The sequence below is a fragment of the Fundulus heteroclitus genome, chromosome 10 (assembly GCF_011125445.2).
Source record: "Fundulus heteroclitus isolate FHET01 chromosome 10, MU-UCD_Fhet_4.1, whole genome shotgun sequence".
NCBI classification, from domain to species: Eukaryota; Metazoa; Chordata; class Actinopteri; order Cyprinodontiformes; family Fundulidae; genus Fundulus; species Fundulus heteroclitus.
The window spans coordinates 16,269,773-16,290,055 of record NC_046370.1 but is presented as its reverse complement, the minus strand read 5'-3'; the positions used below and the strand labels follow the sequence as shown (position 1 = coordinate 16,290,055).

At 40.9% G+C, this 20,283-nt stretch overlaps 1 protein-coding gene across 8 annotated transcripts in view; it reads left to right on the top strand.

Moving 5' to 3' along the window:
- The window catches only part of tanc2b (tetratricopeptide repeat, ankyrin repeat and coiled-coil containing 2b), a 155,978-nt gene that overhangs the window by 31,905 nt on the left and 103,790 nt on the right, over positions 1–20,283 (top strand). For all 8 annotated transcript variants that reach the window (XM_036142109.1, XM_036142100.1, XM_036142099.1 and 5 more), the window contains exons 2-3: positions 12,057–12,128; positions 16,715–16,894. In XM_036142109.1, the coding sequence (XP_035998002.1) occupies positions 12,057–12,128; positions 16,715–16,894 (252 nt within the window). The remainder of the gene's footprint in view (positions 1–12,056; positions 12,129–16,714; positions 16,895–20,283) is intronic.

The following is a 20,283-nucleotide window of genomic DNA, read 5'->3' as shown; positions in this document are numbered from 1 at the left end:
CTTCTTTTATTGCATCCGCTGCTGGTTGGTAAATTGGAAGATGCCACTGATTTACAGTTTGCTCTCGGCGGCTAAACGGATTTGCAGGAACAACAAGCAAGCCACAGCTTCAGCAACAGAGATACATCTACATTATTCGCTCTGCTGGTACGTTAGAAAGCACACTTTCTCTGTTTATGACCACTTTAAAGTGGAAACTTTGAGAAACTGAAGGGGAGGTACGTTCTTTTTTTTTTTTTTTTACCATTGATTTATATCTATGATACATAAAATGAGGATGTGGAAACCCATTTTGCATCCAATGTTGTATTTGTTGATTTACTCTCTTCAGCAGGGTGTGGGCTTTGGAAGCATTAGGTTTCTGGTTCTGTAAGAGTAAGAGATAGATAAAAGTGAAATAGACATTGTCCTAAACCCCGTTAACAGCTTGTGAAACTGCTGCCTGTTCGCTTGCATAATACCGTCACACAGACTCACGACGACAATGGTCCATAACATTATGTTCTCTCTCCTGGGAGCCTTCATAGCCGCTGCAGTCTGTCCTCCCTCAATATCAGACTGCTTAAGAGTTGACAGGATTGTCTTTTAGCCTGTCACTGCAGGTAATAGAGCCGGTGACAAACACTCCACACCCTCAGCCGTTTGGATCACTCTAAAATCGCCTCAGACTTGACCGATTGTCCAGCGTGCGGAAAATTCTCCGTCAGCATGCAATTAAACTCTGATTAAATTAAATTAAACTCTGAAATACTATTTTGTTAGTGGTCATTTGTTTTAATCTTTTGTGAAAAATAACACCCAGCTATTGCTGTTGCCTATAAATAGTTTCCACATATAGCTGAGTTTGTATTACACCAGTGGGAAATCCGTGACTGTAGTCAGTTCAGCCATTCAGTTCATTGCCAAAATAGTCCATGAACATTTATCTCTCCTGCTTTGATTGGCATTACCTGAAAGCTAAAACTGTTTTGGATTTTGAGTCTGTTCTGACTACGTGACCTGGAACCTAATTCTCCTGAACCCTCTATTTTACCCTGACTTTATGTTTCCACTGGTGGATCCAAAAACACTCAGTTTAAGAGAATTATCCTCACTGAAGTTGAGATGGGAAGTTTTCGTTTTGCTCCCTTCGCATCCCTAATCTATTGACATACATCGCTTCCCACTCAGACAGCAGACTCCAGAATCTAATTAAAAATATACAGGACTATTATCTAATTATTTCATATTTTTAATGGTTTAAAATCTGCAGTGCTATTAAAAGGTCTTCGTTTAATTTTGGATTTCTTCAATTTCGAAGATGATTACTTGGTCATTACTAAAATAAATAGCTGGATTTAACAGATCACAAACTGATGGTAGCATATTTTCTTCTAGGGTTTCTGCTAGCAAGGAGAATTCATGACTTTATTTATTACGCCACATTGTCCTGGTCCTGAAGTACCACCACCATTTCTACTGTTGGTGTGATGTTTTTATCCTAAATAATTTCCCTTTCCATCGACACAGACCACAGAATGTCTTCCCAAATATCTTGAGATATCATCAACAAGTTTTGGGTTTTTGCTAAATGTGAGACGGACGTTTGTGTTTTTCTTGGATCAGCAGACGTATCGGTCTTGGAGCTCCTATTGGTGCCATTTTGGCCAAGTCTCTTCCTTATTGTTGAATCAATAACACTAATATTAACAGAGGCAAGTTAAGCCTGCGGTTGTGTTTAGCTGTTGTTCTGGTTGGTTTGCCACCCCTTCGGATGAGTCCTTAGTACACAGTAGTTTTGGCAGGCCAATAGCTTCTACATAGGTTTAGCTTTGTTCCATATGCCTCCTGCTCTTGTAGAATATCATTTCTCACTGTAATAAAACCCTAGAAATGGCTTTGTAACCCATTTCCAAACTGAAAGATGTAAATTACTTTCTTTCTCCTCTTGAGTTTTTTTTTTTTTTTTTTTTAGATGATATGGTGCTTTTTGGTTCTTTCAGCCTACTTCATGTTGTTATTCAGGCTCTATCTCAGTGATTTCTTGATTTAACAGGTCGGGTAGTTATCAGTAGTTAGTTGAATATAAACCCAGCTTTCAAAAAATGTGGATAAGAAGTTTATTAATTGTTTAAGAATGAGGATGGTTATGTTTTCATGTAGGCCTGGGATTCTTTGGATAGCTGTTTTACCCCCCTAATAAATAAAAGTATCACTTCGAAATAAGATTTTGGGTTATCTCAGCTTATTGTTGTTTGATATCAAAATTTGCTTGATGATCTGAAATTGAAGTGTGACCAAAGTTTTTTTTTTTTCAAATTGCAGTTGAATACATTGTTTGTTTGTATTTCCCATAGAGTTCCCTTATCTTGGAGAAACACACAAGTATTACTCACTAAAATGAACCATACAGGCTTTTTGGCTCACAACAAGATTTTTTTTTTGTCCACAAGATCCTGCTTGTCAAATTTTCAAGTATGCTGAAAAATATATATTTTTTTGCTTGCAAGAGCTGTTATAATCTTTATTATTGCAAATGTCCTCCACTACAGCCTGTAGTATAATACAGTATATACAATGTTTCACAAAATTGTGGACTAAGAGGTAGTTGTTGAAGAAAATGTAACCCTAGTTCTGTTTGTTACTGTTCACAAAACACAGAGAGAAAACACACTATACTGGAAATGTGAAACATATTTAATCCCCACTTTTATTGGAAGTACACCTGTTTATAAAATGCATTAAAAACTGGCGATGAGAACAAACCTCAACAAGCATCCTGCAGCAGACTTGAACAAACCTTGAAAAAGCTGATTGTTTGAATGTCAGACAAGCCTTTCGAAATGATCTACAAAAACAATATTTATTGCCTTATTGTGGTGAAATGCCTAGAATTGCTGCTGAGTCCGTATTTTCCATTTTCTATTGTTATGATCCTGCCATCCTGCTGCGTTTCAATCACTACTTGCCTCTTGAATTTGTCAAAACAATGCCGTCGCGGATCCCAAACCGGAGCTTGGTCTCTAGTCATATTTTTACCAGAACCAAGATGTATTCAAGTGGACTACAAACTGAATGACTTTGTCTCGATTACAACAGAAAAGGTAGAAACATTATTACTTTGCTGTACAGCAACACCAATCAGGGAAAAAAAACCCAAAAGGAACGCAACTGGTGTAGCTATTTTTTTTCTTCAAATCCAGGATCATTGCTTCTCTCCGTGTTTATGTGTTGTGATTTGGATGAAAGAGGTTCCCTTATTGTTGTACATTGGCAGGATGTCAGAACCCGGCGCTCTCCTGTGGTGGATCGGGCCCGGATCACAGCGGCGAAGGAGAACTTGCTCTTAACGAGCTCTCCGACAGAAGATGCTTGTGTGTGTTTGTCTTTTGTCTCCACGCAGACATTTCTGTGTTAGCTCACGCTAAGGCTCGCGCTAATGAAGACTTCTGCTAAGTTTAGAACTGAGCAGATGTCGACACAGTGTGATTCATTAAGGTGCTCCACTTTGCCGTGAATCGGAGTTTAATGCCGCTCTAATGAAAATTAAACCGGAGGAGGAAAGCGTTTGTTTTGAGGCATGCAAATGTTTTCATTCAGGTAGAAAAGTTATTTGATGAGCAATAAATGAATCAAAAGCAGCGGTGAGTAGTTCCAAGAAACTCACTTCCACGGAAATATATATTCTTATTATAACTGCAGCTTCGTAATAAATTTTACAGCTAAAAAGATTATTACCGGTAAACATCATTTTTGATTACGGTGCCATGCAAAAAAAAACATTTACACTCTCATTACCCTTTTTCACATGTTATAAGTGAACTTATACCCACAGAAATGCATGTATTGTATTAGATTTTTGTGTGAAACATGTTTTTTCAAGCATTTTTACAAATAATGTTTGGCATGCATTCATTTCGATTCCCTGACTCAACCTTTCACTGTAATTACAGCTCCAAGTGTTGTGGTTTATGTAGCTCCCGGCTGAACCTTTTGCCCAGTCTTTGAAAAAAGCTCAAGGTCAATCCGGCTGGATGGGGGTGCATCTGTGAACTGAAATTTAAGTCTGGCTACAGATTGAGATCTGTACTTTGACTGGGCCATTCTAACACGGGGATAAGATTTGACTTGTTGCTGATATGTTCAGTAACTCACACATTCTTATTTTTACAAACCTCTGAGGCCTTCACAGAACAACCAGATGTATGAGATTAAGTGACACATAGGTGGTATTTACTATTTATGCAACCTCTTTAGGATATTAATGGCACTGTACTTATTTAAAAGCATCACAGTAAGAGAGGATTAAATCTCAAACGCACACCAGATTTGGCCATGTGTTCTAGGTCTTTATGCTGGAAGACGTTATCATGATACATATTTCTGTTTTCTGGCAGAGTTCACCAATTTTGCGTGATGAAAGTGTTGCTGTATTTAATCTTGATGGTTCCCAGGGTCTTCAGTAGAGACACAGGCCCACAGCATCACAGATCCACCACCTTGTCTAGACTTCAGTAGCTCACCCCCATATTTATCCTCCAGGTTTACGTTAGTGACAATAGGACGGAAAGCCACATCAGCCCAACTAATATGTATTTAGTGACCCCATTAGTTTTTCTTAATTTTTTTTCCCACTCCTATCCTCCAGTTGACAGTGTCGTGGAATAATAGTGAGAAATGTGCCTCTGTTTCCAGTCTTGATTAAATCCCAGAAAAGCACAAAATTGGGAAATACTGATGAAATGTTCCTGTGATCAGCATAAATAAGCTGCGCATTATTTTATATGATGTACTTAGGAGTGTCAGTAATGCTGCCAGCAAATATTTTGTAAAAACAGCGAGGTCCTAAAGTTTGTTTTTCTCCCCACAGTAAAGGTGCTGATATTAAAGGTTGGAGTCCTCAAAAATGGTCAGAGGGAAATTATGCCGTTGTAATAAAATATGGATTTTAAGGGTTGTTTCATGTCTTCAATAAGGGTGTTAGGAGATGTGGAGGACTCCGTATCACCGAATCTTGTCTACAGGTGCAAGTTGACCATAATAATCTGTGTTCTCTACAGATATCTGTTCACAACACCGATTTACTACTTGGCATTCCTCCGTTTCTTTTTAGAGAATGATCTATGGTGTGTCTGCCCATGAAATGTCTTGTGATGTATAGTAAGTAGTTTTTTTTATTGTTTTTGTGGGGCTGCTTTTCACTGAATGGCTGTAGTTTTTACGATACTAGCTCCCACATGGATGAGAAATTTATGACAGCATCAGCACCAGCCTGAACCATTGATACAAGGCATGATGGATCTGTGTTTCACATTGTTCACATCAAAATCTAACCCTCCCAACTGAATGTTGCAGCTAAAATGGAGCCTCATCAGACCAGGAAAAGTTTTCTGCAATTTTGTCATCATCCAGTTTTGGTGTGCCTGTCTCCGTTGTAGTCTTAGCTTCCTGCTCTTAGCTGACAGAAGTGGCAACTGGTGTGGTCTTGGCTGCTGCTGCAGCCCATCTGCTTCAAGGTTTGAGATGGTTTTCCACTTACCTTGATTGTAACAAGTTGTTGTTTGAGGTGCGGTTTGTTGCCTTTCTGTTATTTCCTCCCAGTCTGCCCATTTTCTTCTGACTTCAACAAGCCTTTTTTGTCCACTCAGCAGTCGCCACTATTCTCTTTTTCGTAAGATTTGCTGTACACCCCAGAGATGGTTGTGCAAGAAAATCCAAGTAGATCAGCAGCAACTCTTTGATCTAGCATCCACAAACCATGCCATGCTAGACGAGCTTGACTAGAAAACCAGACAGTCACACAGTCTATGTGATGAATACATTAGGAGTGAGGATGAGAAGATTATTAATGATCCTTTTCGCCCACTGCATAAACAGTTTGTGATATTATCAGGGAGATGTTGTTGAAAACCATCAGCACCTAGGAACATGTATAAGAATCCCTTTAGTACAGAACACAATATAAAAGCATTATATTCTGCAAGGGTTACCCTTTGAGATAATTAACTCACTGCCTGTGGCCCTTTTTTAAGCATTTTATTGTTTTTATTGTTGGTTTTTGATGTGGCAGTGTGAGGATAACCAACAACATAAACGTTGCTGGGGTCACTTTTTTTGTTTATACCTTGTATATTTTTTAAGTTTTCTTTATCCTATGCATATTTGACAGTGTTTTTCTTATTTTATTGAAATAATGTGTGATGACCACGTATGAGTTTTGCTTGATTTGGTTTAATGAAAACCTAAGACAAATTTCGACATGCGTGAACAACGAAATATTTTTCTAATCGTATATTAGTATTAAATGCAGTGAAAAAGAGTTTAGAAACATCCATTAAATGAGGCCATGAAAAATATAATTGGTCATTTGAGATATTGGCCTTAAGTAAAAAAAAAAAAATAACAACATAAAAATGTGTCATCAAAAAAATGCAAGGAAAAGTAAAAACAAATAATTAAAAAATTCAAACAAATGTCCACATTTGCTTGCAGTCACTAATCATAATTTTTATTCCTTGCACTCCGGTGATATTTCAGATCAGTTAGAATATATCACTACATACATTTGCTTCAATACCTTGACAGGTTTTGTTTTTCATTATGTTTTTAAATTTAATTTAAAGTCATATTGAATAAATCACAATATGTGTTCAGAGGAGACTAGTTTCCTAGATTAAAAGTACCTTTTGGGGGGGGGGGGAAACACTTTAAAAAGGTTTTAAACATTTCATTAAACCAGCATTTTTATGTTAGAATAACACAATAGTGCTGTGATGTAATTTTCTTATCTTAAATGTTGTGTTTTCATTAGTTATGTGGAAAATCATCACAATTAACAAATAAAGACTTGAAAGCATTAGTCTTTATGTAAATGTATAGAATGTATAGAACCGAGGTAAACTAACTTTTTTTTCCTCCAATTTATTGAAAATGACCATCGAGAATCAATGCCCTATAAGCTCTAATAAGTGAGCCCTAAAGCTTTGTGAAACACGCTTAAAGAGGTCAAAACACACTTATTCTAAATCTGCTGACTAAACTGCAAACAGCATCTTTGGTGGTTTAGTCAGTAAGTCTCCAAGTCTGCGACTACAAAGGTCAAGTGGTTCTCCTGGAGGCCACTTTCAAATGAGGTCGCCATTTTCACATGTAGTATGTTTACAGGTGCTCATTAGGATCAACAAGGCTCAGGGAAGTAATGCATGAAATTTACTTAGACTCCAGTGATTACTACTCGTGGGCACGCTTCTTGTTATTTTGATGAAGTGCAGGAAAGATTTGCTGTGACATGGTGACTAACTGGGTTTTAATTAGTCCGCTGCGTTTCTTTCCTTGTGAGAAACTTTGAGACCTAGTTGTGAAGCGGAAAAAAGTAACTTCAGGGTCCCAAAGAGACGACACACACACACACACACACACACACACACACACACACACACACACACACACACACAAAAAGAGTTAAGGCGCTGAACCAAAAAACTAAATCATGGGGCTGTCAGTGAGTGAATTCATTAAGCTGTAGGATGCAATTCTCTGGACTCGTAAATTCTGGGATGTTTCACAGTTAAGTTCTTTCTGGTATTGCCGTTTGTTGTTCTTACACGAGTTAATAGTTATGTTTCACTTTTGCAATCCATCTTGTAGTTCAGACGCTGATAGAAGCCAGGGGACAGCTTTGTCTTTTTTCTGTTTAGCACGTTTTTGAGCAAAGAATGTTCTCAAAAGGCTACCCTTTATCCTTCTTGGTGTAAGCAATGGTGAACTCTGCAATCCGTTCCAAATATATGCCGATTTCTTTTCACATCATAACTGTAGCGATTCTGACAAAACAGCAAAGTGCGTGCTGTTTTCACCTCTAGCAGAGCAGAAACATCCATCCATTATCTGTACCCGCTTTAACCACGCAGGGTTGCGACGGCGGGCCAGATGCCTATCTCCAGCGGTCATTGGGAGAGAGGCGGGGTGTAAAACGGACAGGTTGCCAGTCCATCACAGATCAACACAAAGACACACAGGTCATCCACATCTAAGAGCAATTTGATGATTTTTTTTAGACTTTGGGAGGAAACCTCGAGTACCTGGAGAGACCCCACGCGTGTACAGGGAGAACACACAAAACCCCACGCAGGGATCTGAACCCAGGACCTTCTAGCTGCAAGAATTATGCACTTTAATTTTCTGATCGCTCAAAAACTCAAACTGAACGGCATATAATGTCGGATTGGGTGATCTATTTTCTTTTTTCTTTTTTTTACCTTTTTTTTCCCTCTTTTTTTTCCTTTTTTTTCCCCCTTTTTTTTCTATTTTCAGAATCAGCAAGGTGTATGCAATTAAGGAAGCTGGAACCCAGGAATGGAAGGAGTTATTTAAAAGGGAAACTGTTTTATCTAGAGTTGTTTCAGGTTCATTCAGGCTGCATAAGTGTGAGAGAGAGCAGAACTTACAGCAAATAACAGGAACTGAACACATCGTGGCAAAGTTGCTGTGTTTTATCACGTTAAGCTTTCAACAGCTGTCTATTATTAAATGTGCTGGACTTAAAATTAAAGTCAGCCTTTTTGAATGCTGTCCTAACATCATCTTATATTTAGTTTTTAATGAGAAATCTGAATAGGACAACATCTTAACAGGGAGGTCAAAGCTATATCAAAACCTGATACTGAAATATGCCACAAAACTCTGATTGGTGCATCTCTTAAAACAGTTTGAATTATTTATTTTTTTGAGCAAATGAAACAAATTTTTATATGGCAATCCTTGCCCTTAAAGAGAAATTGTGACCGGCCGGATCACAACATGCAGTTTGAAATGATAGAAAAATCGGAAACTGGTCAGTGCATTTTCAGTTTTAAAGTCAATTATGGCTATTGAAAGCTTGTTTTTATATTGGCAAATAAAGCTAATATTGGATTGAAAATACACTTTCAGATCAGTGATTGAAATTCAGTGCTGAAGAACATATAATCATTGTTCTGTGAACGCTGGTAATTACAGAGGAGCAGAAACGTTATGTGAGTAAAAAATTAACCCAAGCATAATAATAACCTGTAGTGGAGGTAATAAAGATATTTACAGGGGTTGGACAATGAAACTGAAACACCTGGTTTTAGACCACAATAATTTACTAGTATGGTGTAGGGCCTCCTTTTGCGGCCAATACAGCGTCAATTCGTCTTGGGAATGACATATACAAGTCCTGCACAGAGGTCAGAGGGATTTTAAGCCATTCTTCTTGCAGGACAGTGGCCAGATCACGACGTGATGCTGGTGGAGGAAAACGTTTCCTGACTCGCTCCTCCAAAACAACCCTAAGTGGCTCAATAATATTTAGATCTGGTGAGTGTGCAGGCCATGGGAGATGTTCAACTTCACTTTCATGCTCATCAAGGCAATCTTTCACCAGTCTTGCTGTGTGTATTGGTGCATTGTCATCCTGATACACGGCACCTCCTTCAGGATACAATGTTTGAACCATTGGATGCACATGGTCCTCCAGAATGGTTCGGTAGTCCTTAGCCCATCTAGCACAAGTATGGGGTCAAGGGAATGCCATGATATGGCAGCCCAAACCATCACTGATCCACCCCCATGCTTCACTCTGGGCATGCAACAGTCTGGGTGGTACGCTTCTTTGGGGCTTCTCCACACCGTAACTCTCCCGGATGTGGGGAAAACAGTAAAGGTGGACTCATCAGAGAACAATACATGTTTCAAATTGTCCACAGCCTAAGATTTGCGCTCCTTGCACCATTGAAACTGACGTTTGGCATTGGCACGAGTGACCAAAGGTTTGGCTATAGCAGCCCGGCCGTGGATATTGACCCTGTGGAGCTACCGACGGACAGTTTTGGTGGAAACAGGAGAGTTGAGGTGCACATTTAATTCTGCCGTGGTTTTATGTTTTTTGGATACAATCCGGGTTAGCACCCGAACATCCCTTTCAGACAGCTTCCTCTTGCGTCCACAGTTAATCCTGCTGGATGTGGTTCATCCTTCTTGGTGGTATGCTGACATTACCCTGGACACCGTGGCTCTTGATACATCACAAAGACTTGCTGTCTTGGTCACAGATGCGCCAGCAAGACATGTTTGTCCTCTTTTGAACTCTGCTATGTCACCCATAATGTTGTGTGCATTGCAATATTTTGAGCAAAACTGTGCTCTTACCATGCTAATTGGACCTTCACACTCTGCTCTTATTGGTTCAATGTGCTATTAATTGAGGACTGGCCACCAGGCTGGTCCAATTTAGCCATGAAACCTCCCACACTAAAATGAGAGGTGTTTCAGTTTCATTGTCCAATCCCTGTAGTTCACTTCCAAAAACTAGGTTAAAGGTAATATTGGCTCCTTTCTCACTTGCGAGTTTGAATGTGACTCAGCGTTTCATTTTCAGCACAGCCTTGTCGGGTGTAATGCAGTGTAAATTCAAACTACTTTACCACGCGCCCCGGACGAGGCAAAGTTAATTACTTATTAATACCTCAGATATGAACATTCAATGTGAATCAGTTTGCTTTTGTGGCCGCTTATAAAATGCGCAGCAGTAGTAAGTGTTCACGGTTTATTTCAACGGAGCCTTCTCTCTTTTTTTTAATGAGCCTGCACGTGTATCCCTTCACACTTTCATGTCACGTTCAAGGTCCACACTGATCTCCACTGCACTGATGTTAACAACATGATGAGGTTCATGAAGTATGCAAGGTGAGAAGCTTTTTTTTTCTGGTGGTGTTATTGGTGTTAAACATGCGAGTAATGGATGTGTGAGTTGGTTCTATGTGTTGTTGAATCCAAAATGCATTCACAGCTGTAGATCTGGCCCACTCTTCATGGCAATGAAAGGATGAAAATAATCTCCAGAGAACGACAATGTTTCTAAACTGCCCGAGAAAGTGGGGAGTATGATTTAAATGTAGCCTGGGATAAGGATGGGGAAAAAGAAATACTTAAAATTGTTGTTATTTCCAGAGTTTATTCCTTAACCCATCGTCTAAAAGTGGAATCCGGAAAGTCCTGAAAACTCTGGAGCTTTGAGTGTGAAAATGGGAAATTTGGACCTTTTTATAAATGTTTAGTAACCAAGTGCTCTGCAGTGGGTGTCAGTGTCAGGTCGACCGAGTTCTCACACAGTCATGCCCCACAGCTTATTCTATCTGTCCATCGACGGGCTTGATCTTTCCACCAGCGAGCCAATCTAACCCACTGAGCGACCGCGGGATAACATTGTGTGAATCTGTGAAGCCAGAGATAATATACTGAATGATTTGTTGGGGGGGTTTTTATGTTGATGTTGCATGATTGAAACACAATGTGAGGTTATCTAAACCCCCACTACTTCCTTTGCACTTCGCTCCCAATGAGTATCCTGATCAGTGGTTTTTCCAGGGTTTCTGAACGCTGCCTTGCACATGTTTTCAATGACCTCAACGTGTTTCTTTATGTGGTCGGGCATGTTTTGTTTTATATTCCTGTGATCTGAAATGACGTTTCTCGCAGAACGATGTATCATAACCCAATCCACTGGTGATTCCCCCTCTCCTCTCTTTTGTAGTCGCATCTGCCTCTTTGCTCCATTAGGCCCGATTGATCCTATCATTCCCCTGATGTGTATCTATCCAGAGAAACGCCCACTTTTTTTTTTTTTAAACGCCGGTTCTCTTTCAGTGAACCGTAGAGCCCGCTGAGCTCTTCGACTGCAGCTCCATCACGGTTGCATGCAACAGTGGCCGTAATGTCAACTGTTTTCTTATCTGCGCGAGCAGCCCGAGCCCACACATAGAGGCCCAGCAAAGTTTGCCTTTTTTTTTTTTTTTTTTTTTTTATAAACATGGGAAGCCAGAAACAGTGGGGCATGGCACCGCGGTCTCCTTTCGCCACCATCAGGGGCCGCTTGGGCCCCGGGAGGAAGGGCGTTGAGAGTTTGTGCGTGAGCAGCCTGCTGGGCGTTCTCCGATCGCACACCTGGCTGATCGGGGACGAGGAGGTGGCCCTCCTCCTCGCTCGGACATCCTCGCCCTGCTTTCCGCACCCCCGGGCTCACTCGCTGTCTTTCTCTGTCTGCTCCTCGTCTGCAGATGGTGGGAGCGACGATTTCGGAGACCCCCGCTCGCCCAGTTTGGACCCTCATCTGAGCCACATCGGCCAAGGTAAACTGCCGTCTCTTTTCACGTCTTTATTCCTTCATTTCTTCCTCTCCACCCTTTCCTGACCCCCACTTCTGCTCCTTTTAATGTTTTGTTGTTGTGGTTTTTTTTTTGCTAAAGGAGCCTATTGAATTTTGGTTTAGTGGGCTGTATTTTATTCAGCTTTATAGCAAAGGAGTTTACGACTACTGGAAATGAAGTTATACTTACAGGGACAGAACTGTATGAATTTTATATTCCTGTAATTCGGTCTGTAAATCTAAGCCTCTTCCCTGGGAAACAGACTGCTTATTGCAGAAGTCTAAGTGTCTGGGCTTTGCGGGGGAATTTTGTGAGCAATAAAAATCTCGCGCTGCCTTGTTCTCCCCTCCTCCAGCGCATGTTTTGAACCAAGCACCTTGATGAGTGGGTGTTTCTGTGTTTGTTTTGAGGCATGGAGTGGCCCTTCTGTGCGTCTCTTATCCGAGTCTGAGATAAAACACCACCATCTTCCCTTCGGCGCTTCGGTTCTTCAGCTTTTTGAAGTGTGGCTGGTGTTCCCTCTCCAGCCGTGTAATCTTTGCCCAGAATTCAGAACATTTAGCAGTTCTCTATTTCGGGACGTGTTATTCAGTTGCATGACAGTCGAAAATAAAAATAAAAAGGTGTGGGGGGAGAGAGAGAGAGAGACGCAGCCCATAGACATTTCAGTTTTCTTTCTAGAAGCTTCTTCCACCTCTCTTTGCTTCCTTCCGACTTCAGTTTTAAAAACGCCTCAGTTCTGCTGGGAATGACGAGCTTTGAATCTTCTTCGCTCGGCAACAACTTCCACACTGATGAGTGTTTGTTGTTACTGGGACCTGGTAGAGCTCGGGCATGATGTGTTCACTGACTGGAAAGTGAACACATCATGTGGCTTTTTGGCCACTGCTCAGGCCCAGTCGGGCATAAAATCATCTGCCTCCCATCTTCAGGGGAGGCCGTGGTTCAGTCAGAAGTGGAAGGTTGTCGTTTGATTCCAGCTTCTCCCCAAAACGTGTTGATTTGCTCTTGGGCAAAGTGCTACAAGTCCTAGTAATGTGTGGGTGCTAAATGCAGATGGGTGAATTCTGTTGTAGATTAAAAAGGCTTTGAGAAGTTTTTAATGACTGGAAAGAGTTAGCTGTATAAATTTAGTCATTTTACCTTTTGTTAGCCAATTTATCTGTGCATCACTTATCTCAGATATTCTTGACTGTCCCGCAGACACAGTTGTACAAAAAAACTTAATAAGGGGCATGCTGTGTTAAACAGTTCTGCAGTTCAATAGGATTTCACAAATGTTTCAGAGAAAAGACACAAATAAATAGAATAAAATGTTTTAACTAATTTGAGCTGGATATAATTACGACTGGCAGATAGCATTACTAAGAGTAGATCCTTGCCATAACTGAGATTTCTAAAAGACTGCTAACATTTAGCAATCTGTATGATCCGTCTTAGGTGAAATTGGACTCTTTAAAGGGATGAAATTGAGGCACTTTGCTGTAATACAGATGGATCCTGTTATCTGTTCAAATCTCACCGCCTGGTTAAAAGAAGCAGCTGGTTTGTCCTTTCTTGAAGCTCTGAAACACCTCACAGGTGCTGGAATTAACCGCATCCAGAGCTGACAGCTTCTTTTGTTGCCTGTCGGTGCTTAAGTGAACAGCCAACATGCTTCTGTTTAAAAAAAAAAAAAAAAAAACAGAGGGTTCTGATTAAACGGTTTCGTGCATCTTTGTGCGTCTTCTGACTTTATTTTTTTTAAAGATTTGACCTAGGGGTCTGCAACCTGCAGCTCCAGAGCCACAAACGGCTCTTTGGACCTTCCACAATGGCTTTTAACAAAAAATAAAAACAGGCTAACAGATTTAACTAAAAAAAGATCAGTTGTCCTTTTTAAAATGGTTGCGTACCATTCACGGCTACAAATGGGTTTTATTACTGAGGGCAAAACGGCTCTTTAAATTTTAAAGGTTGCAAACCCCTGATGTAATATATATGGTGAAAGTTTGACTCTTGTTTCCTCTGTAATTACTTCCACACTGAAGAGGGTTCTCTTTAGTGGGACAGGATAGCGCTTACATATGGCGTGATCACTGACCCCCCTAAAAAAGGACAGACTTTTAGTTTCCCACCAACTAATCACCAATAAGTGCCAATCAGTCATAAAATCCTCCATTTCTGGTTAACCAATGAACTCCTGAAAGCTTTTTTTTTATGACTTTGTTTTCTTTATAGTAAAACTGTGCATGTTTCAGCTTCGGGGGCGAGTAATTGCTTGGTGTTAGAATAACTACCTTCATTTTTTTGGGGTTGGAGCAAAATTGAGTTGGATCTAGACTACCGATAATTGCGACCAGAATACCAAGACTTCCCCCTCTGGTTTTCCCAGCAGAGTCTGCATACATGTGGGCAATTTCCATACTCCGGGACGTAACCGCGGCTCTTTTGCTGTTGTTTTCCCTTTTTTTTTTTTCTGTCTTTCCCCAGTGAATGACTGGAGCAAATCCAGCCCCACCGCAGCCGCAAAGAGATGTGTCTTTGAGTGTGTTTGATATTGACACCGAGCGTTTTTGTACATGTGCTTTCGCTCGCGCAGCAGCTGATTCTAACAGCCATCCAGACTTCCTCTGGGACTCGTCACAAGCCGGTGTTTGATAATGACTTCTTGTCTCACCGTTGCAGCTGCCGCGTGATGGGAAACCGGAGCTTGACCAGTTGGTTTAGCAGGCCTGTGTCTGCAGGGATGTAAAGCCACAAAACGCCTCTTGTCTAAGGTGTTTTAAAATTGGATAATGTGCATGTGCAATCTTTTTTTAAAAATCTCAAATTGTTATAATGTGTGCTTTTCGAAGCGAAACACAGTGGATTAAAGATAGCGAGTGGCTGTTTATACCCTGTAATTACTGCTCATTGTTTGTGAAATGCTCACATGGTCATAACTTGGCTCTCTTTTGATCCTTTTAAACGCGTTTCATGTGGTTAGAAAAATGCCCTTTTATTATATATGAAATGTAGAGTATTGTTTCTCGGTGAGATTAGAGGGTGCTCTGCCTGTTGTTTGTAAAAAGCGAATGCAAACTGCACGTGTTGCCTGCAGGGCTTGTTCTGCTTTTAGGTCATGCTAGCCTTTACATTCAATACAGATGATGCGCTGATGTCAGGATCCAGGGACAATGCGGGGGGGGGGGGGGGGGGAGACACCTCGTTGAAAAAGGGGTAGTTTACAGCAGCTCAAGATAAAAGAGAGAAAAGAATAATCTGCACGATTTGACAAAATCCAAATGCTTTAACTGCTCATTAAACTTGGCTGGAATTAGGAAGATTAGTTTCGATGATCTGACATTTTTTGCTCTTTACAGAAGAAAGTCAAATTATGTTCTAGCTCTGTCGCCTTCATTTTTCTATCACGCTGAAAAGACACAGGCATCTGTCAAAAGGCGATTCAAATATGCAAATGCAGTATAAGTGAATAATATAAATAATTTGTTTTTTTACACTTTATAACAAAATTATTTACACAAGTCTCAATAGTACAAGATCAGTGGAAAAATGCTTATTGTCGTTACATCAATCAAACCCTTCTAATAACTGATGATTAGTTTTGCATGTATCCACGGGGATTTTGACCATTCATGTTTTGCAACAAGCTTGGAGGTCGGAAGGCCTCCTTGTCATCACCCTAATCTACTAGAAAATCCACTCATTCTGTAGTAGATTTTAGTCAGGAATCTATACGGGCAGCTCTAGCACATTAAAATGGCTTGCAGTCAGAAGAAGCATAATGATAAAATGAAAAGATTGCTTTAAACCTAGATCTGCCAGGGGTATGAGTAACTCTGGCCTCCACTCTGAATCATGTCTGCAGAATGCAGAAGTTGGTTTGTGAATGTAAACTTTACCCAGTCAAATCAACACTTTACAACAAAATGCCAAAATTAAGGGAAAAACAGGTTGTCCTATTTTGTTTTATTAAGGCTCATCTATGAATTATGTGAGTCTGATTGATTTTCAGTCTCCGTCGGGTTGTTTCTTTTTAAAGAAAGAAACAAAAACGTTGTTACTCAGGCGGAGGGACTGCAGCAGAGTTAATGCCCAGTCGGCTGGGCTTTATTAGATAGCTTTTTACCAGCAGGCGTTATAAACTCAATTTGGCTTCCATATAACAAGGATCACATCGGGATGTATGTAATTAAATTTTAATCTGTCTATATTATTAGACTGCCCTTGCTTGAGTTGACTATATATTTCTGGATGGGACTTTTTTCCGTTTTTGCTCTGTTTTGTAAACCTGAACTTGGATTTTTTTAATAATAGAAACCTGGTGAAAACCAGGTCATGATATCCTTAATCAATAAAGTCTAAAAGTGAAACAGAGTGTGCATTCGTCGGCTCTTCCACCCACTGTTTTATGTATTTGAACAAAAAGCACCATGTCATTTGCCCTGTTAAAAATCACCTCTATTAGTTTGTTCATGACATTTCTCCCGTCTTTTTTGCAGATACAGATCTTGCATTTCAGCCCGCTATGTTTTTAATGCTCCATTCAGTCGAGACTAACGTCCCTCCGTCTCCTGTTCTGAAAGGTGGCAGCATAGACAGCGACTGTGCCTTCGAGGGAGACTACGCCATCCCCCCGCTCTCCATGACCGAGGGCATGCAGCACATTCGCATCATGGAGGGCGTGTCGCGCTCTCTGCCATCCTCCCCGCTGCTCGCCCACCAGGCCATCGGTGTCAGGCTGCAGCCGGTGAAGAAGCTCACAGGTAAGGCAGGCGGGGCAACATAAACGCGGGCTAAGTTAGGTACAGCTCGGTCCTGAAGGCCTTTTCTGTAACTGCCCTTAAACGTCTCATTGTGCTATGTCCGCCTCCGCTAACTGTGCCACCGTGGGTACAGAGCTACAGCAGAGCCAGGCACTCCGATTCAGGAAAAAAAGGTTTTGCGAGTCTTTAAGTGTCCAAGTGGGAAGAGGGGGCATGTCGTTAATGAGCAGTAAACATTTACTGGATCACTTACCCCCTAATGCTGAACAGAATGATAAAGCTTGTAGTAAACACTGCAATTTCCAATTCTTGTAATCACTAAAGTCCAATCTAATTTACATCGGAAAAAGCACAGCTGATGGACTGCTAGCTGCGGTCAGCTCGGTCCTCCTCCATCTTCTTCATTCCCTCTCACTAATTGTTTCCTTCCACACTCATCTCTGACATTCGGAGAATGTGAGAAATAGCTTCCGCTCTGTCTCCCCATTAGAGTCTGCGTTATATTTCCCCTGCTATTATGTTAGGGAACATTGTGGGTTTGAAACAGCCATGCAGCGCAGCACATCTGAAGCGTAACACCGGATCCGGTTTCACTTTATGAAATGAAGAATCGACGGTCAGGCCTCGCCAGGTCTTGCCGGCGGAGCCTCCACGTGCGCTGGCTTAAATTGATGTCATGTGATGTCACAGCCACAGGACTGAGCGCGCTCGGGTTGGATTGCGTCTGACAAACTTGCACAAAGCAGCGAAGCACAGTTGTGAAGTTGAAGAAGAAAAATGAATGGCTTGCAGCATATTTTATACACAAACAACCTCTTATGCCTTCCTCTCAATAGTGGGTTTCTTCTTGCCGTTTCACCATACAGGGCAGATTGGTTTAATCTACAACCAATGCTTGTCTTGGCTACAGATTCTCCCACCTGAGCTGCAGATTTCTGGAGCTCCTCCGGTGTTACCAGGGCTACTTCCCGGAATAATATCCTGCTGGTCGGTCTTGTTAGTTTAGGTTTGAATCCATGTCCTGGTAGGTTTTCAGCTGTGCCGTGCATCATTTTAAGAGTGCTCTTTGAGATATCCAAAGGTTGGGATATTGTTTAATTAGCTTAGCCATCTGTAAACTTCTCCACCACTCTCTCCCTGACCTGTCTGCTGTGTTCCTCGGTCTTCATAAAGCTGTTTGTTCGCTAATGTTCTCCAACAAAGCACTTAGATCTTCACAGAGCAGCTGGATTTATAATGATATTAAATTGCACACAGATGGACACGATTTACTAATTAGGTGACTTCTAAAGGGGATTGGTTGTCTTCACATTCTTAGCGGTTGGAATTAAAAGAAGCATACCCTTTTCTTTCTGCTTTACAATTATACAGGACTTTGTGTTGTTCCGCCACACAAAATCCCATCAAGGCGTATTGAACTTCTGCAAGCCACTATACAGAATATTCACAGTGGGATTAAAGAGGCTTGATTCAAGAGTCACCACTAGGGTGCACCAGACTCTCGGCTTCTTCAGATCTGACATGCCACGGGGAGTGTGGTTTTGACATTATAAAGAATGATTTATACTCTCTTACGGGACCTCCAAGTTGAGAGGAAACGCAGCATCGTTTTCCTTCGTCTTAACAGCCGAACGGGGATTCAAAAAAAGCTGCTTTTAAAGAGGTTTATGCTGAAGATTTTAAATTTGGAACAAGTCAGTGTAAGCAGGTCAAATCTAGCTTTTTTTTCTCCCTCCCTCCCTTTCTCCCTCTTTTGACTTGTCTTGGTTGTGTTCATTTGCTTGTCTGTAATGGTTCATGGCAGCCTGACTCTGTAGCTCTGCCTCCATCCGTGGGAATCAAAGTGAATATTCAGAGCTTGCGTGTGTGCGTGCGTGTGTAAACACCTGTGTACGTACCGGTGTTGTTGACGGCCAAGAATAGCCTGATTAATGATCTGCTGGGCCGTTTCATTTGTTCTATTCTTATTTCTCAGGCTGACACAGGGAGAGGTCTCTTTGCTGTACTTTCGCACATGTCATTATTTGGCTCGAGATATTACACCAGGCAGGTGCAGCTTGTCGTTGAGGCTCCTTTTCATTTTTAGGTTTTGGATTAGGATTCTGGGCTTTTCCTTTCTTTTTTTTATCATTACGTCATGCTTTGACTGTGTGACAGTATTATTTGTATACTCATTTAATCTAAATATGTACTCTTAAAGGGGCCATAAGTTTGTTATTTGTAAATTTTTCCATTATTCTGAACAGGTCTTAAAGGTCTTTAGCAATATAAAGGTGTTTAAATTCAGTGAAACACAATACTAAAGACAATACTGAATTTGTTTATTTGACAACTCTTATGTCCCACATTTGCATTGCTAGTATAGGACACTTTATTAGGTGTGGTTGGAAAATTTGTTTGACTTAATTCATTTTTGCATTGATTCAAAAAATAGTGTTTCAAACATTCCTCAGGAATATTGGTCCATTTTGACACGATTGCATTACGCAGTTGCTGCAGAGTTGTCGCCTCCACATCAATTATGATTCTCCTGTTCCACCACATCCAAAAGGAGCTCTGTTATATTGAAGTCTGGTTACTTTTGAGGCTATTAGAGTACGGTAACCAAATTTTTATGTTTCCTGAGATTATTTGAGCTGTTTAACATGGTGCATTATCCTGCTTCAAGCAGCCATGTGGTACGCTGTGATCATAAAGGGAGCGACAAGTCAGCAGTAATGCTCGGATAGATTGTGGGGTTCAAATGATGCTCAGCTGGTTCTAAGGGGTCCAAGGCGTGCCAAGAAAGTCAAGAGTCTTTATTGTCATTATGTAACCATAATGACATTATAGGCTCAGAGCTCACATATAATGCACAGACACGAGTCAAAGGCATAAATGTTCAGTATACCAGACAACACTTCCTGAGAAGCTAAAATGTGTGCAAACAATTCTTAGCATCTGGTCAAATGTGTGTGCTTAAATGAGCAATAAGCGATGTTTCACCAGTAGGTGGTGCTTATGTACTGTCTAGACCAGGGGTCACCAACACGGTGCCCGCGGGCACCAAGTAGCCCCCCGAGGACCGCATGTGGTGTTCATGAGCCTGGTCTAAAAACAGCACGACCCGCCAGTAAGCTGCATCTAAAACTTTATTTTATTCTGCTCCTCTTCCTGTTTATTCACACTTGCATTTATATAGATTTAAAAACAACAATATCTATAACAAAGCATGGAAAATATGTTTATTTTACTTAAGGTTAAGGTGAACTCTGACTCTTTTAGTTCAATGGTCAGTACAGGTAGTCCTTCGTATGACACAACACCAATGAAGTAGCTCTCAGTTTTAAAAAGTGACCCATATTCTAGACCAAAACAAGATGTGTGCCTCTCTACTTCCACTATAGCTG